This window comes from Coenobita brevimanus, chromosome 17, assembly GCF_032717465.1.
Source record: "Coenobita brevimanus isolate Jiangsu-jjx chromosome 17, ASM3271746v2, whole genome shotgun sequence".
NCBI lineage: Eukaryota > Metazoa > Arthropoda > Malacostraca > Decapoda > Coenobitidae > Coenobita > Coenobita brevimanus.
Genome location: NC_136970.1, coordinates 32,504,030 through 32,531,347, shown reverse-complemented (window position 1 = coordinate 32,531,347; position 27,318 = coordinate 32,504,030). Strand labels below are relative to the sequence as shown.

At 40.0% G+C, this 27,318-nt stretch overlaps 1 protein-coding gene across 1 annotated transcript in view; it reads right to left on the bottom strand.

The window, feature by feature from the left end:
• Positions 1-27,318, bottom strand: part of LOC145391144 (putative neural-cadherin 2) — a 252,951-nt gene that overhangs the window by 75,176 nt on the left and 150,457 nt on the right. Inside the window, exon 17 of the mRNA XM_080265824.1 lies at positions 2,577-2,793. Within this exon, the coding sequence (XP_080121950.1) occupies positions 2,577-2,793 (217 nt within the window). The remainder of the gene's footprint in view (positions 1-2,576; positions 2,794-27,318) is intronic.

Genomic DNA, 27,318 nt, shown 5'->3' with positions numbered 1-27,318 from the left:
CCTAAAGGAGGGAGCCCCGAGGTAGGGTCCTATGAGTTTCGCGACTATCAGCCGATAGGCGGAGGGCAGTACGCTTAGTACCCTTCCAGCAAAATCCCTATAGGCAAACCAGAATATGAAGAGCTCTGGGATGTGGCAGATAAGAAAAGCGCATATGCCAAACATTTAAACCTTCAACTTCACTTTGTCGAATGTTAAGATTTTAACAATTTTATATTACTGTACCTTGAAATACTCTATAAATATTATATTAAAAAACTTAATAGTAACGATTTATTTTCTTTATAAGAATATAAACAACGACTCTATATAACCTGTTACATCGTTGTTTAGACCACGCTGCCACTTTTCCGGTGATCCACGTGTTTGGGTCAATCACGGCCACTCACCTACCACCCACCGTGGACTGTTTATAGCTTGTATTTTTATACTATAATAGCCGATAATAGCCTTAATAGAAGCAAAAAGACTAAACGTAACAAAAGTACGGTAGCATATTTTTGTCGGAGTTATTCCGTTCAAAATATTATAGAAAACGTCGGATACCAGATGGTTTTGTTTTGGTAAAGATGTGGCAGTGCTGTACTTAATCCCCCGCCCCACCCCAGAGCTCTTCATATTCTGGTTTGACTATAGCATGGGAACCCTGGAATTTAATGGGTTAAAGTCTACGGCAATGGCGCAAATGTTTTCAAGTTAGGCTCTCTGAAAATCTTGCGTTTGACCTTTCAAGGTCACTCGAGGTCAAAGATCATGCTGCCAAATGAAAGCCCATATGAGACTTCCTATATCTTGATAATAGTAAATATCTCTATCTTCAACGAGTTTCGAGTTACAGCCCCCTGAATATCGGTGATCTTGAGTTTGACCTTTCAGGGTCACTTACGGTCAATGGTCAAGGCTCCAGTTTACAACCCAACTGGGATTTCCTATACGTGTTAACAGTAAATATCTGTCTTCACCCAGTTTCGAGTTATAGCCCCCTGAATATCCATAACCTTGAGTTCCACCTTTCAAGTTCATTCAGAGCCAAAGGTTCTGGTGCCAAATGAAAGCCCATACTGCGAGTTCCTCTATGTTTCTAATAGTAAATATCTCTATTTTCAACAGTTTTCAAGTTATAGCCCTCTGAAAATCCATGACCTTGATTTTGAACTCTGAAGGTCACTCAGTTACCTCCAAAATAATCACTCTCTCTGGGGGCCATTGCTCACATATCCCGAAAGTTTCATGTAATTTCATTCAGCCGTTTTTCCGTAATGTTTCTAACAAACAAAGAAACAAAGAAACAAGCCAGCAAACATACAAACAAACAAACAAACTCGACCAAAAACAATACCTCGTGGACTCCGTCCGGGCGAGGTAAAACGTTGGCATGGTATTTAGATTGGAGATGAAGATTGAAAACAAAAGTTGGGGCTGTGTTGAGACTAGAGCTGGATGTTGCAAAGATGTTGGGCGGTGGTCAGATCAGGGTTTGAGGTTTCTAATGTAAGGGAAACTTATACTCATCATCAGTCCATTCATCACAAAACAAATTTATAATCGTCATTAATTTCCATAATGAAAGAATATCAACTACATCATCATTGATTCCTCTGTCACTAAAACATTGTCATTGATTTACATATAAAAATGGTAATTATCACTGATTTTCACAACAACGTTCATCAATCCATTCATCATCGATTCCTTCATTATCCTATCAGTAGCTCAGGAAGGGGTAGGCTACTTACGCTAAACAAATAAATCAGTTATCATCATAAAACTAGGAAAATCTTTCTAATTAACATCAGTTTTTATATTACAACGAAAATTAATCAGAGGTTAATGATCATAAAATATCTGCCAATGTAATAGTAAAATAATTATTAATTGCAGTTATTAAAATTATTAATGATGCCATCAGTTGTTATGAAAAAAAAGTCCTCCTCCTCCTCCTCCTCCTCCTCCTTCTCCTTCTCCTCCTCCTCCTCCTCCTCCTCCTTCTCCTTCTCCTCCTCCTCCTCCTCCTTCTCCTTCTCCTCCTCCTCCTCCTCCTCCTCATCATCATCATCATCATCATCATAAAGCATGAATTTTTATAACTACCAAGGTAGCTCCATGATGTTGTGGTAATCATGGTTGAGGATATAAATAGCGGTGTTTGTTTTCCACGTTCAATGAACAATCAAAGGTATAAAAAAAAGGAAGGACGTTCGAAGGGGGGGGTTCAACTCCAAGCATAAAAAAAAAAAATGGTGGGGCAAAACCTACCTTCAGTCTGTACCAAAACGCATCTAAACTTTCATTCTTTTATCTTAAAAACTATGGCTATACAAAACGAGCTGAAAGACTGACAAAGCATGTGTCTACAACGTCGTACTGGGTTTGCAAAAATTTACTGCATATAAACAGCACAATGAAATACAGTTGTTCCCATCTTAAAGAGTACCTGAAATTTAGACACTAATATTGCATCTCAAACTGTTAAACAGCTTACACGCAATGAACTTTAGTAAACCCAGCAGGAATCTGTGGACAATCGTTGCATTATAGATTCTTATGCAACTTATTCTCGTACACAAGTGACTTACTAGGATCCAGTGTAACAGCGAATGCTCTCCTGACATACAGCGGTGCCCTTGGGTCCATCTCCACGTAGAATGGTGGCCCATGTCCCATCCTCCAGTCGTCAGGGTCCCCGAACGCCACCCTGCACACCATCTCACCCTCAGGGCCGTTCTCCTTCACCTTTACCTCGCCTGGGGACTTCATGAATGGTGGGTTGTCGTTCACGTCTCTCACCTTCACCTGCAAAAATTGGCATTAGATATTTTTACTGCCATGAAGTTCTCTCTCTCTCTCTCTCTCTCTCTCTCTCTCTCTCTCTCTCTCTCATTCATGAATTTTAATATGTTCTTACTTTACTAGTGACGCAGGCGGCGTAGCTATAGTGGTCAAGTCTTTTTATGTATGTGTCCATGTAAGCAAGTTATCTTTTGCCTTCTAATTTCTGTTTGGAGCAAAGCTGGCACATACATTATGTATAGGTCTGGGAAGAAGTGTTAGGATTTTGGCGCAGACTGATCAACGCTCATGATCAAGGGTCATGGTCAAAGTTTAGGTTACGGGAATTATGTCATGGGTTTCCTGATCTACCATGAAGCATACTTATTATATATAGTGCATTTTGTGAGGGCATGGAAAAAAGTGATTCAACTTAGGTACAGAAAGATCAAAGACCTAGGTCACAGGCCAAGGCCAATGTGCTGGAACGACGCTACTGTGGTCTCTGAGCCTCCTCTGTAGTTACCGACAAAAAAGGTGTGATCCGTTCTGTGTCTATGCATATTTTTACCTACGGCAAAGTAGACAGGTCTACTGTACATATGGTACGCCTGTTTCTCTCTCTCTCTTAAAGAGAAAACCGAAAATCTGCTCATGGAGAGCTCTGAGGGATTTATTATGAATTACAGCGTTGCTCAGCTTGAAATTGTGAGATGATTTAACATGTCAGCTGTTGTGTCAGTTGAAGAATTAGGTGACTGTTAGGCGATTTTCAATTTCGGGAGGGATTATAGTGATTTCTTATGAAATATAAAGTTACTCAGCTAGGAATTTTGAGTTGATTTGACAGGTCAGATGATGCAACAGCTGATGCATCAGCTGATTATTTAGAAATTTTCAATATTGGCCATAAGGAGGAGTTTAAATAAAACGATTTCGCATATTCTGCCAGTTTCAAAGAGAGAAAGTTTTCAAGGTTGGCAACAATAGTTTCTCTGCAGGTCTGAGAAGACAGTCTCTTGTTATTTACATCCGCTCTCAGGAAGGAAAGCCAGACGCTATGTTTTGTTCGACGTGTGTGTGTGTGTGTGTGTGTGTGTGTGTGTGTGTGTGTGTGTGTGTGTGTGTGTGTGTGTGTGTGTGTGTGTGTGTGTGTGTGAACAAATTACCTCATTTTTTATTTTATTTTAACCAAACTTGGTGAGGGATGAGGGAGAGCTAAGGAGTTGACCTATTGTTTCAGAGAACAACAAGTCAAAGTCAAGGTCATAGCGCTAGGTCAAAGCTTGGCCTAGCACGGTCAAGTTAGTTTTTATCGAATGTAGATCAAACTGGAGGGAATCTTTTAGGTTCCTATTGAATGAAGTAATTCCATTGTGAAAGCACTCGGGCGAAGGTCAAGGACAAAGGACAAAGTCAAATATTTGATCCTAAGACTACGTGGAAGGGACGGGTGTTACAATCTTTAAGTGCTGTGTCTTGTTATCTACAAATTAATCCCATTTAAATTAAGTCATAAATTCCTAATCTGAATTGGATCAAACTTGGGACATACAGTGCAAGTGGTAATCAAAAATAATAATAATAATAATAATTCTGGTGCAGATCAATCGAACGTCAGTATCAAGAGTTGTGGTCATAGCTCAGGGGCGGAGTCGCTGGGCTCTCTGAACACTGCTGATCTGGTTGTTATTGCCCGCCTTGTTTTTGCCCGCCTCTGTATATCTGTATGTGTGTGTGTGTGTGTGTGTGTGTGTGTGTGTGTGTGTGTGTGTGTGTGTTCCCATTATGTCTCATGACCGGCGTGAGCTATCAACATAAAACCTTCAGGGCATCAAGATATTGCCAAAATCTTGGTCGATCGAAAATGGGGACTCATGGTCAAGGTCAAGGATAGAAAATGACTGCCAAAGGTCAACTAGATATTATCACCCTCCTTTATCATCATTATATCTCATGAACGGCTTGAGCTATCAATACGAAACCTTCAGGGTATCAAGATATGGCCAAAATCTTGGACGCGTTCGAAAATGAGCAGTCGGGGCCGAGGTCAAGGTCACCAAAATGGTTGTCAAAGGTCAACAAGCTTTATCGTCCGCCTTAAGCACCATTACTGTATATCTCATGAACGGTTTGTGCTATCAATATGAAACCATCAGGGCATCAAGATATTGCCAAAATCTTCGCCCTTCCCTAGGGTAGGCCGCCGTCCCTTGCCTCCCCCTTGGAGGGGCGGCGCTTGTAACTTGGCCAACAGCATATTCTGACGGGCTATTAGCATTCGGATCCTGAATGCTTTTCGTTCATTAGTATGCTGTTTCCCCTGCTTCAGTATGTTAGCATTTTCCTTTACCTGTGAGTTAGAGCAAGCTTATTTCCTTGTTTGACCTTGTTGATATATATTTTCCTCTCTTTTCATTTTCATTTGTCTTTATTTATTTTATTATATATATATATATATATATATATATATATATATATATATATATATATATATATATATATATATATTTACGTGTCCGGCTCTGGGCAAAGGCTTCAGGGCCTATTCCCATGTCCCAGTAGTCCTCCTACATCTCCACATGCCACTACTTCAGCGCTAACACCCACCATCCATATTGAATACATGCTAGGGCTGCCTCATTCAGGACTGGTGTAGTGGTATTAGCGGGGTACTTTTATGACATGTCGGCGGGTCATCTGGTAATCAGAAAAGTCTGCTTTTTTAAAAAATTCAAATACTTAAAGTGTTCCCTGCTCCAGCCGGGATTCAAACCTAGGTCCATTAGGACTGTAGGCCGCCTCTCTACCGATTCTGCCACCACCTCCCCGTTTGTATTTGATATTGTTGTCTCCTCTTCTTACTGTTATTTTCTTTTTCTTGTATTTTCTTGTCTCAAGTCACGCTACACACCACCTCACTCTCGGGGTATTGTTCACGTCCCTCACTCTAACCTGCAACAGCTTTAATGCATTAGCTCTTTCCCTTTTTTCTTGCTTTGTGTTATTTTTCCTTGTTTTCCTCACAGGTTTTCCTTTTTTATTATGATTTCATTAGTTTTTCCTTTTCCTTTCATTATCTGTTGATATGTTTTTCTTTCTAATGATTTCATTTTACTGTTTTCCTTCGCTTCTTAATTTTAATTTGGTTCCTTCGTGTCATATTTTTCTTTCTTTCTAAAGTTTCTTGCCTTTTATTTTATTCTCGCCTTTTTACTTTACTTTTATTGTCCTCTCGTCATTCCCCCGCACATTCACCCTGCCTGTTCCGTTTTTTATGTTTTCTCCTGAGCTTTCTCACGCTCCCCTTTGTTATTCTTCTTCTCCATTTTCTTATTATAATTTCATAGGGACCTGTTTTCACCGCTTGATACTTGAGGTATCGGCATTTTCACCGTGTGATGACACTGTCCTGCTTCAAGATGGTTTAAACAAGGGAAAATAAGACATTCTTCGAAGGAGATAAGGGTAGAGTGCATTGTATATATTATCTCATTGTTCATTATGAAAACTTGCCGTTCACTGTAATTATTTCAAAAACAACCCTACTCAAGTGACCTAAGCGCCAGGTTGAAATATGTCTTTGATAAAGAGCACAATATTCACCCTTCCTATGTCACGTGGTTTGAGATAAAAGGCCCTTTAGGAACTGGAGGTAATACTAAGTAATATTTCTCTTCACCAGGCTGGCTATGACGGCCAGTCGTTGCGGATGTCCGCAGGTCAAGTTTGTATTAAATTTCCCTGAAACCAATATTGAAGAAAAATGGACCCGTCAGACCGGCCATCAAAGCAAGGTGGAAACAGAGGAATAAACTGTACTTTACCTTAAAAGATTTTTATTTATACTTCCAGTTCCGTAAGAGTCCTGTATAGGAAATCATGGGATACAGCAAAGGTTACCAGGCTGCTGAACTTTGTGGTGGTTTTGGCGATTTATATTTCAGGCTCTCAGCTTGTGTGAACTGTCATTTACTTTTTTAAGAAGTAAAACAAATGCAACACAAAGGAATTCAATAATGACTACCCCACGTCACTAATGCTTAACGGAAGATGGGTGCTGAGATATTATGACAAGTGCAGGAGCGTGAAGCAGAGAAACACGAGTTAAGGACAAAACTGATTTATAGCCGGTTTCACAACTGAGCTTCTTCGGAAGTATAATGTTGTGTCCTTATGTCATGTCTCTCTGTATCACAATTTTATGGGAGAAAACGGATAAAATAATTAACTGATTAACAACAATTACGTATTTTTCTATTATTTTTGCTATTCCATTACGATTTTATAAAGCCCAGGAGATACTTCTCGAACTACAATGGTTAGATACAACCCAGTCCACTGCCAGAAAGTTCACCTAAACTGAAGAGAATCATTTGTAAGCAATAGGAATGATATACATAATACGTCACCGGGTTCAAGGGTTAATAAATTCTGTAGCTTTGAATATGAAATCCTGTCATACAATGTGGCTGGCAGCCGATTCGTTAGTTGTCGATGTCTTGCTGAGGGACTGCTTGGCGAATCTGGGCAGCTCTTATTTTTGAATATTTATAATTGGTGAATTTGAATACAGTATTTAGAATGGGCTGGCTCAGTGATGGTTGAAGTCTTTCTGATGGTTCGTATTAGTATAATCATCATCGTTATCGTTCCATCCCTCATCATAGTTCTAATTCATTATCATCGTCATTATCATCATTCTAACCTACCGTCATATTCATCACCATCATCATCATTTTGACCTATCATCATCATCAGCATCATCATCGTAGCTTATCATCCTCTTTATTATCCTAAGCCCATTTTTCATTATATATGTGGCAGATTTCAAATGCAGATAAACGAAAATATGGAACTGGGGAAAGGTACAAAGTGATGCATTTTTCATCGATTTAATTGTCATTTAGGCTTTCGAAATTCTCGCCCTTTTCCCGCTGGCAATGTAATCCACGCATCGCTTCATGCCAACTACAAGGTAAATCCAGTCAGTTAATTCGATTTTCCACCACAGTAATTACAAGTGTGCTCAGGGCAGATTAAATCCTTCAGTCTGGTGACATTTACCGTAGTTTATTCTTTCTACCTCCACATATTTTGTTAACATAGGAGAAACCCTTTGTTGCGGCGTGCTTACAAAGTTTTTATAAATCCCATCACATTCTGATCTCTCTTCCAAAACTGAATATAACTATATGAAGGCGGCAAGAGTATCTCTGGGGTTTCATTCTCTCGGGACCTGTCTTGGAAATATAACATTACAACTCTTGGATAATTTGCTTCCAAACGACTGGGTGTGGTAAGCCGGACAGCGTGCTTTTTTCGTTTAAATACCTGCACAGCTGCTGTACAACGGCTTTATTTGCCCTTGTGTGCAGTACATCTCTTATGTATATGGGATGAGGGAGTCCCCAGACAGTTCATCTACGAGTAAAAAGGGTGGAGTCAAAGGTAATTCATCTCATCATTGCCTCTCCTCTAACTGACCCCCTTAAGCCTCTCTCTTTGCCTTACTGTTGCATCTCTTATGTCTTTACTATCGCTACTTCAGTAGTTGCTTTTCTACACTGTCTGTCTGTATTTTTCATCCCTTACGGCGGGGGCGTAGCACCCGTCTGGCAATGAACTCTGTCCCTTCTCTGTCCATCTGAATAGTCTAACGCAAGAATTAACAGATAATCTCAGCCATTCACAGTTCAACAGGTCAGCTCTGGAACTGCCATCCTTAATCTGCATTTCCTTTTACCCATGATTTCCAGTCTTTTAAAGGCAATGCGTCCAGGCATTTCAGAATCAGATCTTGATTTTTTTTTCTTAGAAGGAACGACTTTGCAGGCTTCTTGCCTTTGGTTCTTTCTTGTCTGCCAGCCACAAAAATAAAGAACCAAATAAACAAAATACGTTATCAGATTCAGGAGGGTTAAAAGTGGCTTGAGTTCCAGTCGGTGCCCAAAATGGGCCACCGTCCATTTCACGTCTACACTGCAGCATGCGGGTTTGTCCGTATGTTGCCCTCCTCGACTTCTATAATATGAGCTACGAGAATGGCTCAGTTTGCTGATGTGACGAGCAATTCGTGAAATTAGTAATTAACCATGAATTGGGTGGATGGAAAAAAAAAAAAATGTAGCCTAAATCATAAGAAAGATCAGCATATGGGTACTCGAAAATAGTGCAGGGCTGATCATAACGCTGACTGAGCCGTCCCCGCAATATACGAGAAGTCCCAGTAAATTTCAAGGGATGCCCGACACATGGGCAACCTGTATTGCACTGGATGACTTAGTGATCGATATTGTACAAGGTCATGATGGGAAAAAATCTTCATTACTTTATTGCTTTATGGAATGAACCAACATATACTTCACTGAATGACATTCTGACAAACACAGTGTATACTCCTGATATGTTAAGAAACTATCTCCATTGATTTGTTACTCTATCCATCCGGTTGACGCCTAGCTGCCTTCCCGGACGGCCTTATAAAGGGTGTATGACTTTAAAAGATGAATCTTTAGCTTACACTGGGTTTAAACTAATCTCTCTCTCTCTCTCTCTCTCTCTCTCTCTCTCTCTCTCACACACACACACACACACACACACACACACACAAGCAATCCTCCTCCCGCCCCTGCCCTCTAGCCAATAAACCGCTCAACTCTTCGTCCGTGTAGTAGAGGTTTTCTTTCCATTTATTTCCAGTTATTTGCTTGCAAAATTTGTCTTTCTTAGATCGCAGAACAGTCAGGGATAAAAATTCACCTTATATGGCACGTAAGTTTTTCACATTCCTCTGCTGACTAATAATCCAAAGACGGGAGGGGTATGTTTCTTCCCCCGAAGATTATTCTTTTTCCGACATGTGTTAGGGAAAAATGCAGCGGGTATTCTCTCAGGTGTTAAGCAGACGCACTGTACACCCGCCAGCAATTCCACCTGTTAGAGTGAGTGGTGTCAGTGCAATCTCTTAGTAAGTGCAAACCCTCAGTTGGTATACTAAAGCTTTTAAGACACCTGTGGTGAGGGGGCAAGGACAGTCATGGGAATTTCAGCACGATGCGGGGGATGGGAGATAGTACAGATGACGGGGTTTGGCGTTTGAGGAAAGTATATGGAACAGTTGTATAGGAAAAAAGAAGTGTTTACCTACACCAAAAAACTTAATACACCTAGGAAAACGTAAGGTAAACACACACACACACATACACACACGCACACATACAGTACTGTACACGCACGCACGTACACTCACAACCATACACAACGGTTCGTACGCGTTGGTGCTGCACATTTAATGGGGACAAGGTGTTTACATCAATGAGTATTGTATCTTTTTGTACCAACGCCCCTCCGAAACATTATATTATTATCTGCAACGATATAATCCCCAGGATGTTTTTTCATTCATAACATCCAAAGTTAGTTATGACGATGACGCTGCTCTTCATATAACAATATTTTCAACCAACCATACCCATTCTAAATTCGTTCCTTCTTAATATACGGTGATGGATGTATCGCTATCCACACGATTTTTTTTTTATTTGGCCTACATCGAATATTTAGTAACAGTGATCTCAAATGTAAACCTTAATATATATATATATATATATATATATATATATATATATATATATATATATAGGGAGAGAGATTTTTTTTTTTAAGAGTGATCCCAGACGTGTCTACCCTGACCTCTCCCAGTGAAATGTGGTGCTACTAGTTATTTTCCTGTGGAAAATAAGTTATCTTTTTTTTTTTTTTTTTTTTTTTTTTAATTGAATGGATCCACGTATAAATAATGTGTGTATTTTTCTCTTGCTTGCCACCTTTGAGTCGCCATTATTTAAATATTGGAATTTCACCCTCTCATCCCCCTGCACTGACGTTATGGGTGCTTACTTTTCTTAATCAACCAGTGAGCAAAAATTCTGATTCTCCGTTCATACGATGCCAAATAAGATACCAAAGGGTGAATATCAAGCTTAACATGTTATGTTTAAGTAACACATCAGTTGATATTTTATGGGTTAGCAGAGTTAGATATCTCAAGGTGTTGTTGTTCGTCTGGCCAAGAGGTCTATGTCACGTACTGGATGTATCATGGACAGGCAACATACCGGGATACCTCCAGGGAGTCTAGGCGGACACATTATCGGGATAAGTGACAGCGGCCTGAACATGCGGGCTGTAGGTTAACGTTTGGGTAGATTATCTACGGATGACACTAAACAGATTACATGATGGGGGTAAACTAGATCTATCCATAGGTGTGTATAATAATCTGCTCGTACTGTAACTTGTAGTAAGGCAATCAATAAAAAACAGAACAATCATTCCAAGTATATGAGTTTGAACGAAGAACTCATTTAATTCTCTGTGTGTGTGAGGTGAGGGAAGGAAGGAGGGAAGCAGAAAATGAAGTTTGCACATGGTATGCATTGGTGTGAGAATGTTCAAAATCACTGACAGCGGTGTTCATGCCCAATCCCTTCACCCTCTGCGTATAACAATGGTTCACAGACTTTTTGTCCCGCAACTCGCCAGCCAGTGTTGATTGAGCCTTCCAGCCATCACCCTTCCCAGAATCTTTCTCTCTCATATATATATATATATATATACATATATATATATATATATATATATATATATATATATATAGTGGTGGGTGGGGGCGCTCACCATCCACTCACTCGATGTAGTGCTGCTGTTGGGTGTCTGCCCTTTCCTCTCCTCCATCCTTCTTTCCTTCCATCCTCTTCTGTCTTTCTTTCCTTCATTCTTTTCTTGTCCTTCTGCCTACGGGTGACTTTACACTCCCACTTCTATCTTTCTTTCCTTCATTCTTTCCTCTTCCTTCTGCCTGTGGGTGACTCTACACTGAGTGACAAGCCAAGTGGTTTCCTGAACACCAGGAAACCATTTACTACGCTGGGTGGTAACCATATAACCAAATTTTAGCGCCCAGTGGTTTAGTGGGTAATTATGCATTCCAGTCGGATTGAGCCGGTGAAAGTTTATACCCAAGGGATGGTTGGGGTTGATTGCTCATGTAATGCCACTCAGGGATGAGTGAGGCTGGTCACTCTCATCTTAAATGTCGGGACCAACTCCCTAGCCCCGGGCTTCTACGCTCCTCATGGAACAATGTAGGGTTGGATATATATATATATATATATATATATATATATATATATATATATATATATATATATATATGGAGCCGCTGTGGTACAGTGGTAAAGTGTGCGTTTTCGTACACTGAAGAACGAGGGTTCGCGCCCCGCCACGGTAAAAAACTTTGGGAGCGTTCTTCTGGCCACGTACTGCATTGGCGGACACAAGGGGTGCTGTGGTTGGACCTGTCGCATACTATAAAGTATGCTTGCACCCAGTCGGCTTGCGCGGGCCGATTACAGTTGGTTCACAGACTACACACACATCCAAAGCCACTACAACACTACAATTACACTTACAAGCACTACTCACCCTACATGCAATCTCTACTAGACAGCTTAAGCCACTTGGTAGAGATACAGTGGCTGTATCGTCCCCACGTCGGTAGGGATAGGCCTGTCCTGCAGTGGACACTCAAACGGCTGATGATATATATATATATATATCTATATATCTATCTATCTATCTTATATATATATATATATATATATATATATATATATATATATATATATATATATATATATATATATAATCCTACTTTGCCCCATAAGGAGCATAGGAGCTCGGGGCTAGGCAAGTTGGTCCTGGCATTTAAGATGAGAGTGACCAGCCTCACTCATCCCTGAGTGGCATTACGTGAGCAAAAAACCCCAACCATCCCTTGGATATAAACCTTCACCGGCTCAATCCGATTGGAGCACCGTTATTACCCACTAAACAACCAGGCGCCAAAATTCGGTTATATGGTTACCACCCAGAGTAGTAAATGGTTTACTGGTGTACAGGAAACCATTTGGCTTGTCACTCAGTGTAGAGTCACCCATAGGCAGAAGAAAGAGGAAAGAATGAAGGAAAGAATGACACAAGAAGGAGTGTAAAGTCACCCGCAGGCAGAAGAAAGAGGAAAGAATGAAGGAAAGACAGAGGAGGATGGGTGGTATATATATATATATATATATATATGGCGTTCCAGAAGTACTTTTCATAAATCATTGAGTGCATTCCTGAGAAAAAAACAAAAACAAATTATTGACTAAATTCTCAGATTACAATAATTTTGATATTTCGGCCGATAAATGTTTGACAGCATTACAATAATCAATGAACTGTAAATGAAATCTGTTACGTGTGAATGTAATAGCCACAGTCAGTGTTAACCGTTATGATTTACCATTATGTGGTACAGATACTGTTACCATAATTTACTATCTATCTATGTACAGCCCGACACCCTAATCCCGCAAAGGGTGGCCGCAGACAAAACGCCTCCAAGTCGCTCTGTCACCCACCATTTGATTACCCTCCCCGCAACTCACCCTCCCCCCCTCCCTCATACAGTATACCTCTCAACTCCATCCCTCCATCTCATCCTCGGTCTATCCCTCCCTCTCCCTCCCTCCACCTCACCTACGTACACCCTCTTAGTCAGTCTTTCATTCTCCATTCTCTCCACATGTCCAAACCACCTCAGTGTATTTCTCCTAATCTTCTCAACCACATCCACCCCACAACGTTCCTTCACTTCTTCATTCGTCAACCTGTCCCTCCATGTCACTCCACATGCTCCTCTCAAGTAACTCATTTCCACTTCCACTACTCTCACTCTTGACTTGTTCCCCTCTTGCAAGGTCCACGCCTCGCTTCCATACGTCAGGGTAGGGATCACAATACTATCATGCAGTGACTTCTTAACTTCCATACTCACCTCCCTATTTCTCATCACTGGTTTCAGCGAACCAACAACCTTCCTTCCCTGCTGTACCCTTTCACGCACTTCATCCCCCAAAGTTCCATCCTTACTCATCACACTACCCAAGTACTTGAATGCACTCACATTCTCCATATCCTCACCATCCAACCACACTGTACATTCTGTGACTTCATTCATCTCAAACACCATAACTTTACTTTTGTTTACATTAACTTTCAGCTTCCTCCTCCTACAGACTGTCCCAGATTCATTCACCAAACCTTGCAACTCCCATTCATCTTCACTCAGCAATACTGTATCATCAGCAAACATCAACACCGGAATCTTCCAAATCTCACCATCATTCATTAGAGCCATCCCCACATCCACTGCCCTACCTTGCACCTCCTTTACAACCCCATCCATGTATATATTAAACAGCCATGGAGACATCACACAACCCTATTTCAGTCCCACATTGAGATCAAAGAACTCATTCAGCTCACCATCCACTCGCACCGTAGCCCTAGCTCCTTCGTACATACTCTTCACAGCACTCAACAATTTCCCCTCCACTCCATATATTCTTAATACCTTCCACATACCTTTCCTATCAGTTCTGTCATAAGCTTTCTCCAAGTCCATGAAGGCAGCATACACTTTCTTTCCTTCTCTAGATACTTCTCCACTAAACATCTTAGAACAAATATCTGATCTACACACCCTTTTCCCTTCCTAATTCCCCCTTGTTCTTCTCCAACTAGCTCCTCTGTCATATGCCTAACCCTATCAATGAGTATTCTACCATATATTTTACCAGTCACACTAAGAAAGCAAATACCCCTATGGTTACCACATACTTCTCTTTCCCCTTTTCCTTTGTATAAAGGAACAATTATACCTGATTTCCAGTCCTCTGGAACCCTTCCCTCTACACAGGCCAATCTACACAACTTCCATATCCACTCCACAACAATCTCACCCCCATACCTCAGCATTTCACCACACACTCCATCAATTCCTAGGGCCTTTTCCAACTTGATCTTCTTCATTGCTTCCACTACTTCCGCCCTACTGATCTCTTCCTCCCTCCTCTCATCTCTTCTTCTCCCAGCCATTCCCCAACCACTTATACTCGCACTGCTCTCACTTTCTACATTCAACAAATCCTCAAAGTGCTCCTTCCATCTCCTCAATTTCTCTTCTCCACCAACAATCTATTATTCTTATCTTTCACTCCCCTACTATTTCCCCTTTCACACTGCCTTACTTTCTTTACCTCCTTCCAAAACAATTTCTTACTCTCCCTCCATTTCGCGCTCAGATTCCTCCCAACTCTTCATCCACTTTCTTCTTACTCTACTTCACCAGTCTCTTCACCTCTCTTCTCCTGCTCACATATACCTCTCTCTTCTCTCTCTCATCTTCTCCCCTACCTCTACTCGCTAACCATTCACCATAATTTACAAGTGCTCATATATATATATATATATATATATATATATATATATATATATATATATATTCAGTTGCATATTGAGAGCTACTGTCGATTCATGCCTCTTGCTGGGCTCCGATACTGCGAACAAGAGCCACTTTTAGTTTTAAGTGACTTTCGTTATTAGAACGAAACTTTACACAAAATGCCCTTCATTGCAATTATTGTAGTTTCAACAGTAATATATATGTTCAAGACGCCTTTCTGGAGCCTTTATGATGAAAGAAAGAAGAGTGGGCTCTTTGACTGCGTGCCCTGCATCGCGGCATGGAAAAGTCAATGGAGGTAAAGAAAAGGCTGTGCTGAGAAACAGAATGGGTGGGATAACCTGCAAACTGCTACACAGTAAAACCGAGGCAGAAAATAATACTTTCAGATATTGGATGTTGTTGAATTAGTGGTCTGAGTGCACTGAAGGTTATATAATTACATCCTCGAAGAATGAATGGCTGAGGGGGAAGGGTGTAAGGAAACGGACGTGAGAAAAAGAATTAGGTGGGATTATATGGGGTAGTGGTGTTGGATGAGATTGCGCCATGAAAGTATAAACTACAGTCGCCCTAAAAAGTGACGGTACCAGATTTCGGTCTATATATGGAGCCTCTGTGGTACAGTGGTAGAGTGTCCGTTTCGTACACGGGTGAACCAGGGTTCGCGCCCCGCCAGGGTAATAAACTTTGGGAGTGTTCACCCAGCCACGTACTGCATTGGCGGACACAAGGGGTGCTGTGGTTGAACCAGTGTCGCTTACTGTAAAGTATGCTTGCACCCAGTCGGCTTGAGCGGGCCGATTACACTTGGTTCACAGACTACACACACATCCAAAGCCACTCCAACACTACAGTTACACTTACAAGCACTTCTAATCCTACATACCCTCTCTACCAGACAGCCTAAGCCACTTGGTAGAGATACATTGGCTGAATCGTCCCGACTTCGGTCGGGATAGGCCGGTCCTGCAGTGGATACTCAAACGGCTGATGATGATGATGATATATATATATATATATATATATATATATATATATATATATATAATGCAAGACAGAAGGAACCAAAGACCAGAAGCCTGCAAGATTGTTTCCTTCAAGAAATAGCAAAAACAAGATAAACGAGAGCCAAATTCAAGATCCGTTCATTTCGAGATGCCTGGACACACTGCGTTTGAAAGACTGGAGATCATAGGCAGTAGGAAATACGGAAGGAGACAGTTCCAGAGTTGACCTGTTGCATACATGAAAGACTGGGAGAAACCGTTAACTCTTGCAATAAAGAGTGGGACAGAAAAGGGATGAGTTTGTTGCTATACGGGTGCTACGCGCCCGCCATAGTGGTGGGTGGTCGCAAGCAGAGAGTTCAGAGAAGCAGTGATAAGTGAAGTAGCAATAGAAATGCACATAATCTTATATATTTAAAAGATTTAACCTATTAGTTTGGATCTGTTACAGAAAACAATAAGTTAATGCCGAAGAACGGTGTATTTCACTATCGTAGGGGTATTTCGTTAGTTATGATAATAGGAAATCCTAAACGAAACTAACAAAGTTCAAAACTATCGCTCAGATGTCGTCAGGAACAATTTGCTAAGTTTTCACCTAGTACTGTAACAAGGAATAATTTTTAGTAGTCTAAGGCTGAAAAGAAAGGGGCTTCAGTAAACAATTAATCTATCTATCTATCTATATACCTAGGCTGCTTCCCCCAAGGAAAGGGAGGTAGCCGAGACAGGACGACACACTCCCCATGTACTCATCCATTCAAACACATTCATTCGCATCTTAGCCCCAAAGGGGAGAACGGACAGATCCTCACCGCACCACACCGCACAAGGGTCAACTGCGCAATGCAATCAGTGACATCCGCAGCAGGGCCCGACAGCAGAGCTGGTTTACCCCTGCCACATCATAACAGACTCATCCCCTTACCCGCACCTGACCTGAAATAGCTGATCAGACAAACAATTAATATTGACCATTATTATTTATAAAGGCCCTGGCTAAGATACGACTAAGTCTGTGTGTGTGTGTGTGTGTGTGTGTGTGTGTGTGTGTGTGTGTGTGTGTGTGTGTGTGTGTGGATGAGTAAAATGGGAGTGTGTCGTCCTGTCTCGGCTACCTCTCTTTCTTTGGGGGAAGCAGCCTAGGTACGGTATATACAGTAGGTAGATTATTTAATAAATAAATTCCGTTCCAATGACAGTGAACATTTCAAAGTCGCTTATTTCCGTTTCTGGTATCTCCATGTGTGACGACAAAAAGCGAGTAAGCGGCGTTAAGTCAGTAAGCTATTTTGAATATCTCGATTTACAAGCACGAATGGAGACAACTTTTACTCAAAGACATGAAGATATTACACTGCATTTGGCCGGTTTGCCAGTAAGGAAACACTCTGGAAGACGTAGTTTAAGCCAGAGGACTATCAGCGAATGAAATATAAAGAACCTCGAAAATCTGCAGAGTTGAAGCTCCTTGGAGAATGCCAAACGTGTTAGCTTAGTATCCTCAGTGCATAAACGATTGGCAATAGTATTAAAATGCATAGGTTCAAAAACAAATCACTGAGTTCAAAGCATCGAAATCAGCATTTTCAGTTGAAGAGACCATAACGGTTTATTTAAAAAGAAATGATAAAAGACAGCCTAAGAACGTGGTTTTGCATTACGTGAATTTATTAGTTTATGTTCTCGTCTCTTTATTGCCTAGTGTAAGCAAAACGGTAAAATTTACCATACCTCCTTACGAATGAAAATTTTTTTTATCAACAGGGAGCACAGTTTCTAATTACAATTAACATGTAATAGGTGTCCACACTCAGAGTGTGGAACGTTTTCCAGCGAGCGAGCGAGCAAGTCAGGCAGTGCTGAATATTGTCTCCTGTGGATCATCATCTTCCTCTGATTTCCTGACCTGAAAATACCAAAAGGAACTTATTAGATTACACCAAAACTATTGCATCAGACTTCCTAAAACCAATACTCCTCGTATTATTTTCACCGCATCTCTCGGTGCGCTCCGATTCCAATCAGAAACCAAAATTTAGGAGTTTCTTTTGTCGATCAGGGTATCGCATTAGTTTGTCTCGGATTCAGTCAAAAAATTCAAAAAAAAAAAAAAAAAAAAAAAAACAGAAGGTATTTGTTTTGCAAAGGCAAAACCTAGTTGTTCTCAGCAATCGTCGGAAAAGACTGCTGTGCTACTCATGCAGCCTTAGACCATTACTTCTTACGTAGCCGGCTGTTACTATATGCTAATCTGCTTTATAAAAAAATCATTTCCTCAATTAACGGGAAAACTACTGGGAATTATGGGTTGTCTATGAAATGAAAACAATTGAGGATTTTTATGTGATTTCCAAATTGGTGTCTATCTTCTTATAACTTCAAAATTGGCTGAGATATCCAAAAAAAAGTTCGCTGCTGTACTACAGAGTTTTTCTCCAGACCCCTGCCCACATTTCTTGCTGATACGATAAATCTTTCGCTCAGGTACATATACCAGGGGTACAAACTGTAACTAAATTTGGTGCTCTGGTTGCTCGCTTCGCTCGCTCGAACAATTATAAACGAAGGGAAGGCAAGGAATAAAAGGCAGAAAGGCCTGGCTGCTACTTCGGGCAGGGTATCTTAACTAAGAATAATTTCATTGTTGTGGTCTCATTATTACCCGTCCCCGTCCCGTAGGGGCTCGGGGACGAGTATTGTTTTCACTCTGCCTGTTTGTTTGTTTGTCTGTCTGTCTGTCTGTCTGTCTGCTAACAACTTTACGCAAAAACTAATGGAACGACTTTGACTAAAATTACAGGGATGATCACCTGATTAAAGTCGGGCCAACTGGGGCAAGGCCCAGGCTGTAGGCCCTAAAAATGTAAAGAAAAAATCGGTAAATATATATATATTTTTTTCGTCATAACACCTTTCAAATTTGTCATATCGACATGAAACCAAAACCTAAAAGTGCATCTTTCAAATCTGCATCCAATAACTTGTCGAATTACATCAGGGAGGTCATCCCCCCAGTTAGCGGTAGGGGGATCAGTGTCAGGTGGGTCTGGGCTAAAATTTCAAATGGGCATAAAATCGACAATTTTCACACGATTTTCTCCAGACTTGATATGTGACATCTTTGACTAGATATCCTTTTGTGTTTATACGTTAGCACTAAATTGACTGCCGGGGACTGGCTTGCTGTGTCTTGGCACTGCTTCTTGTTGCTATATCACGACCGTAACACTGGAGAATCAGGTTGTGTATTGTAGTCACAAGAATTTCCATCAACTAGCCTTCAAACCTAGACATTCTACATTTGAAATCCTGGGAAGTAAATACACCACGAACGGGAGGTTTTCTGCACGCCACGCGTAGAGTAATACATTTCACATTGAAATTATGAAAGCGTATCTTACAGTGTTAACTTTTAATATATCACTGCTTCATGTTATTCATTTTACACAATTATTAGCGTGATATACAGTACTATGTATTTTATTCGATATGACGTGAAGCTACACAAGTTTTACACTATATTCAGTAAGAATTTATTGAACGCCCAGCAGTTCAGAATGACCGAAGCAATCTAAAACCCTGCCATCGCTTCTTTCGGCGAATGTACACTGAGGGTACTGCCACACTGAACGCGACGAGCGGGGCGACTTGAGCAAGGTGGGATGAGGCAACACGATAAAACACACTAAATCCTATGTGGGTGGCCACACTGAATGAGCGGGGAAGTTTGTCACCCCGCTTACCCTCCATGCTCGTCGCTACGTGATGCAACATGTTCCAAATTGTCGGGCACTGCCTAGCGGCACCCCCACTCCCCAGGCATTTTCATCATCATTCAGTCGTGCTGGTACTGCATGTTGGGGAGGTTGGGTTCTGGTAATTATGTCTACTGAACACCTTATTGGAGCTGCGTACCACAGGAGAGCTGTGTGGGATTTAAATGATCCACTCCACAAAAATACTGGAGTGTTGAAGAAACACTGGGAAGATATCTGTGAATAACAGCATAGAAATGGTAAATTATAATCGAGTATCATTTTATCATACGATTGCTTAAGTAACGTTTGCTCCACCATTGTTATAAAGCCTAAAATTAATGTCCACCATTAATGTCTAAAATTCATACCAGTATTTAGTGCTCTATTCCCTTTGTTATACCGTAGGCTTAAAACTAATAAACAGATAAGTGTATACACTATATGTATGTGTATATGTAACGAACATCGACAATTTTATTATCAATTAACAAATCTATGAAGTATAATTCAACAGATAGTGAATTGTCCAGTGGATGTTTTACTATAGGCATGCTTCTGACTAGCTGTCGCTCGCGAGGCAGCCACTTCCTATTTGGACATGCATCGCGCTGACGCTCACCTCGCCGCTCATCGTTCGACGCTACCTCCCCGCTCATTACGTTCAGTGTGGCTACATGTAGCCTAAGAATATTGGCGGTGTTTGGCTAATGGTTTTAGGGTAGTGAAGAGTTATTAAAACGTTATTTCCAGCAACAAGGACAACACGATTCTGATAATCTTAAGTTGCTTATTGTACGTGATTGTTACGATGCAGGTGATATTAAACTGATTTCACAATATACAATTTTTTTTTTTTTTTTTACTTTCAGCACTCAATAATTCTAATGCAAATCGTTCAACATACAACATAAAAACAACTATCAGTTCCATTATAGCCCCTTCCTTGATTTGAATGTCTAGGCCAAGTAGTGCAGAACAATCAAGGGAAGGTGACTGACGAAGTGACCAACGCTTCTGGCAGCATCAAGATCAACCTCCCTTTAAATCTACAGGAACTGAACATCTAACAGTAAGGCAACGTCCTATTCAAGTGCTGTACAGCTAATACCCAAAGCACATCAGCTCATTTCATTATGTGTTTTTCATTAGTCCAAAAATTCCCCTACAGAAAATTCGACAGAATTGAATCACGACAACAGGAGGCCTTCAGGAAAGTTAATGTATTATGTGAGTAACGAAATTATCAAATACAGCATCATCAAGCTCCAGTGGCATTTCATGTAGAGGTGTAGGTGATGATCGCAGTATATATAGGGATCAGGGCAAAAATGGAAAGAGGATAGGCAGGAAGAGCCTTCATTACTCTAGCTTTCCTGTTCAAATGCAACGACTTACGTTTTTCTCATCCTTCTCTCTGTTCAATGCCCTACACGCATGAAGACATGCAAACACAGATGCAGATGTACTGTACATACATACATGTGCAGACGAAGAGTGGCCTCACTATGTAAAAATTTGTAGGCTGGTAACTGTTCCGTGGAAATGAATAACATAACCTAGATAGCAATGCCAGCTAAAGATATTTTACATCGCTTCAATTGATCTGTAAGCCGGACATCATTAACATCCCGTCGCATGTCACAGTCACACTAAAAATCCAGATAAATCTTAAATGGTCTGTACTATCAGCCAATTTTCAAATCACATCCCTCACCCAAGGTGACATATACTGTATTTTAGAATTTAGACCGACTTCAACTTTGATCTTGTCTTACTCTTCGTCCTCTCATCATTCAACCTCGCCGTTAACCGACACCTTCACCCGTTTCCCCCTCCCCTACATACATCCCCTGTGACGTGTTTATAATAAGATATTTAATTACCGACTCCGCGGGAAAGAGAATAGCTAAGTTGTATTACTGATGACCATTTACTTTTCATGACAAGAGTATGACGGTAGTTAATATTATATATGGCTTTAATTCAGTTAGTAATTTTCTTTTTGGTAACTCGGTCCAATTCAGTGCCATGTCTGGAAGATCTGGCTACACCATTTTGTTTCTGAAGGACACCACTGAAAATCAAAGTTCAGTCATTACACATGCATTTCCTACACACATTTCTAACCGGTCCTTCCGTATCTAACCATACAAATAACAGTTAAGAAAGTTTCTGTTCACTGCATTTCATATCTTTTAATCAAACTATAAAAACAATGTATACCTGTACTTTAATGTTGTGTAACTTTATCAACATATTCTAACTTCTTACCAGTCCTTAGTTATTTTATCACCAAACTTGTTTCATTTGGATTTTTTGTTGTGAAGTGTTTGTGCACTTCTTTTGCAAATTTACTGCCAACGATTATCATGGACCGTGTTCGTTTTTTTTTTTTTTTGTGTGTGTGTGTGTCTGACTTTGGGCACAGGATTCACAGCCCGTTTCCCAAGGCCCAGTAGTCCTCTTACACATTATACACCTCCACATGTGGTTGTCAAGGACACTTTTTTTTTTTTTTTTCCCACGATCCTTAAAAAAAAAAAAAAAAGAATCGCGATTGATGCTAGCTACTAGTGGCAGCAGTATGTTGGAGCATCTAAGACCGACACTGGCAGCCTGATAACACTCTAACCCCCTCCTTCCCTATTTCAAAGGCCACATCTGCTTGCAACACCACCACCATCCAATCTAAGCACACACACACACACACACACACACACACACACACACACACTGTTACGAGCTGTGCGGGAAGATTTCTGACCCTAACAAATCACAGGCAATGGCACTTAAAGGCAACGGCATTTAAAGAAATAAAACTTATTTAACTTACAAAATCTCTACACTGCATATCACAGATTTAGGTTCTTTTATATAATAAACAGCAGGACAGCTGGGCGCTTCTATTCCAGTTATAATCTCTACAAACCTACTCAAAGTCAACGAGACACGTCGGCTAATAGAAAACTAAATCGGGGCAACAGTTACATAACTAGGCAGCGATGTACAAGTTAAATACAAATTTTAACTTAACGACTCGATGTTTTAGAGTACTATATCACTAAACTAATAGGGTAGGCTGGAGTTGGGAGAGAAACCCTTTTCCCTCTTGCCACTCTTCATAGATCCCAGTAATCTAGCCAGTAGTTCCTCCCCTGACGAGCAGCAGTATATCTGTTTCCAATAATCTCTTTGAGAGGGTGGTCACGCCAGGTTATTCAGATAGGGTTGGTACTACATTCTGCGTGTGGGGGGGGGGGAGGACCGTCCTATTCACTTGGGGTTGACTCCGTATCTTTCCTCTCTTTGTCATTCGATGCTGGTTGACCCAGTTCATCTCTGATACACCATGCTCCAAACTGGGTCTCAACTGAATCAACACAGGTCAGACAAGAGAAGCTGCGACCAAGATCAGCATTGATACGACTGGTTCCCCAGAACAGAACACAGCCAAAGGCTTTACACAATCAATGCCCAGATTATTGGCCATGGAGCAGCCAGTAACAACAACAACAAAGAACAACAACAACAACAACAACAACAACAACAACAACAACACACACACACACACACACACATGTGGAAACCACGTATGCTGAAATGGTGAAAGTAAAGAAAGACTTAGAAACAAGGGTGGAGGAAAAAAGCATTAAAAAGGAAGTGAAAAGAATAATCCAAAACAATCCAAAGTTAGTCAGAGATTCAGTAGATATAAACAAATCTATAGTAATCACTGGCATAGAAGAGGAAGAAGTAAAAAACAAGATCACAAGAGACAAAAAGGAGATGGCAAAAGTAATGAGCTTACAGAAAGAAGTATCAGAGGAAATCTGTAGTAAAGACATAGAGGAACACAAAAGGTTAGGGAAATACGAGAAAAGCAAGACAAGACCTCTAAAGGTGACTTTCCAGAGTGTAAACATGTGGAAGAGATACTAGAAAATGCAAAGAATCTTATGGAAAAAGAGGAGTTCAAAAATGTATGGATAAAAAGATGCCTCACACAAGAGGAACTGGAATTACTGAAAGAGAAAAGGGAGGAAGCAAAAACAAAAAATGAGGGAAGATCAGAAGAGAAGAATTTTTTTTTACAATGTAATAGGATTGCAGGTACGAAAGTGGTACACAAACAGGATGGAATAAAAAGGAGGAAGGTAATAGAACCATGTCATGACAAGTATATAAACAAGATGATAAAGTTGATGTACTCAAATGTGGATGGAATGGTATCTAAATTACTAGAGATGAATGATTATGTCAGAGAAAATGAACCACAAATAATATGCCTAACTGAAACAAAATTAACACCAAGGATATCCAATGACATACTAAACTTAGAGGAATACAATATATGAAGAAGAGACAGAAATTTAAAAAAAGGAGGAGGAATTATAATATTAACTAAGAAAATTCTAAAAGTCAATGAAATAAAACTAGATATACCATCACAAGTAGAACTGATTGCAGTAGAGATCAACACATCTGAAGGTAAAGTAATTGTAGCCAATTTGTACATGCCACCCAGATCAAACACATGGGAAAGAGATGAATATGAGGACCTGGCAGAGAGTACAATTCAGAGTTTAAGATCATTACTACATAAAATGGAAGAGAAATCGGAAAGAATTATACTAACTGGGGATTTTAATACAAATATAAATTGGAATACTCTAGACATAATTAGCCAAGAAAGCTGTTCGGACCAAAAGCTCCTGGATCTCGTGCAAGAGTTTTTCCTAACGCAACATGTGAGGGAAACCACCAGAAAAAGAGGACTCGATGTACCTTCAGTGCTAGATCTAATATTTACTAGGCAAGAAAATGATACTGACAGTTTAATATATCACCCTCCACTCGGCAAAAGCGATCATGCAGTACTAAATTATAACTTCAGGATAGCATATGACATAGTAAACAGCAATGACAGTTACAAAAAGAGCCTAAACAATAAAAAGGGAAATTATCAAGACCTAAAGAAGTATTTCTTAGAAGTTGATTGGGAAAATGAGCTTAGAGGACAAGATTTAAATGCTGTATATAAAAAATTCTGTGAATTTTATGAAATAGGAGTCCAGAAGTACATCCCACAGCACAAAGAAGCAGATAAGAAAATACAGAAATGGTTCAATACAGAATGTAAAAAATCAAAAGAAAGGAGAGATTTGTTGTGGAATAGATACAGAAGACAAAATAGTGAAAGGGTGTATAATAATTACAAACAGGAAAGAAACGATTATACAAGAATAAGGAGGAAAGCCCAAAAACAGTTTGAGGAGGATATAATAAATAAAAGTAGTGATCAACCAAAGCTGTTTTACAGCTATATCAGAAGCAAAACCAAAGTAAAAGCTATAATACAATCAATTACGGACGAGGGAATGACTTATGCACAAGAAAAAAAGATATTTGTGAAGCACTAAATAAGAATTTCCAATTAGTTTTTACAGAAGAAAAAATTTTGAGAGGGACTATGTGGAACATGCATGTCCACCAATACTACCAGATATACAAATAGCAGAAAAAGTAATACAGGAGGAGTTAAGTAGATTAGACAGAGGAAAAGCAAGTGGTCCTAATGAAATTTCATGTTGGGTACTACGAGAATGTGGAAAGGAGTTAAGTAAACCATTATTTTTAGTTTTCAAGAAATCCTTGAGTCAAGGTAAACTACCTGATATTTGGAAAAAAGCAAATATTGTCCCCTTATTCAAGAAAGGAAATAGACAAAATCCACTCAACTACCGACCAGTATCACTGACCAGTGTTGTAAGCAAGGTATTAGAAAAGCTTATAAGAAAAGCTTGGGTAAATCATCTAGAAGAACACAGTATGATAACAGAAGGACAGTTTGGTTTCAGAAAAGGAAAATCATGTGTTGCTAATCTGTTGAGCTACTATGACAGAGTAACAAACACAATACAGGAAAGGGAAGGATGGGTGGACAGTATCTATTTAGATTTCAAGAAAGCTTTTGTCACAGTACCACACCAAAGGCTTTTATGGAAACTGTACCATCAAGGAGGAATTCGAGGCAAACTGTTTTGTTGGATGCAAGACTTTCTCATAAAAAGAGAAATGAGGACAGTACTAAGAGGAAACTACTCATCATGGAATGAAGTGACTTGTGGAGTACCACAGGGTTCAGTGCTGGCACCAATAATGTTTTTAGTGTATATAAATGATATAAACAGTAACACTGGAAATGAGAGCTATGTGAATATGTTTGCAGATGATGCAAAAATAAAAAAGAAGAATTACTAACACAGACTCTTGTAAAGAGCTACAAGAAGAATTAAATAAACTTCATGAATGGAGTAGTACATGGAAAATGGAATTCAATGTGGACAAGTGTCATGTAATCAAGTTTGGTAAAAATGGAAAAAGACCTGATTGGGATTATAAGTTAGGAAATAAAACCCTATACACATCAGAAAGAGAGAAAGACCTAGGTGTGATTATCAATAACAGACTATCTCTGGCTGACCACATCAGCGAGAAGGTACGGAACATGTATACACTGCTTGCAAAAATGAGAATAGCATTCACATACATAAATGAAGACATGCTAAGAAGGATAATAACATCATTCATTAGACCAACCCTGGAATATGCATCAGTAGTCTGGAGTCCTCATCTCAAAAAGCACATAGACAAGATTGAAAAAGTTCAAATGGCCGCTACAAGATGGATACCAAGCTTATGGGACCTAAGCTACGAAGAAAGACTAAATAAACTGAATCTACGAACACTACAGGAGAGAAGGAAAAGAGGTGACATGATAATGCTATATAAGTGCATATCAGGGAAGGAGAAAATAGACATAAATGATTACTTAACATATGGAGAAGCATCAGCAAGAGGACACTGCAAAAAACTGCATAAGAAGAGAGGTGATAAAGACGTAAGGAAATTCAGTTTCTCAAACAGAGCAATTGATCAATGGAATGCACTACCGAATGAAATAGTGTGTGCCAAAACAATTCACAAATTTAAGGATATGTACGATAAATATGGTTTAAGACACGGGACAGTACGACCTTGACTCATTCCTGTAAAGATACAATTGGGTAAGAACAATTAGGTAAGAACACACACATACACACACACACACACACACACACACACACACACACTTTTTGTTACATGAATTAATCCATATTTACTGAATTCTGTCCTAAGGTAAGCATATAAATCCATCCAAACTAATCCAAACCATGCCCAGATTTGCCAAAATCTACAAAGACTCAACCAGTTATATCCAAATAATCCATTCAAAGCTAAAGCCAGTCTTGCAAGTTTCATTACAATCCACCCAGATTAGAATTACATACCCAAATTGAAATTTACCTAAGCCTACCCAAATCAAGAAAGCTAACTCAACTGAAACCAACCCCACTGTACCCACTATACTGTAAATGCTGTG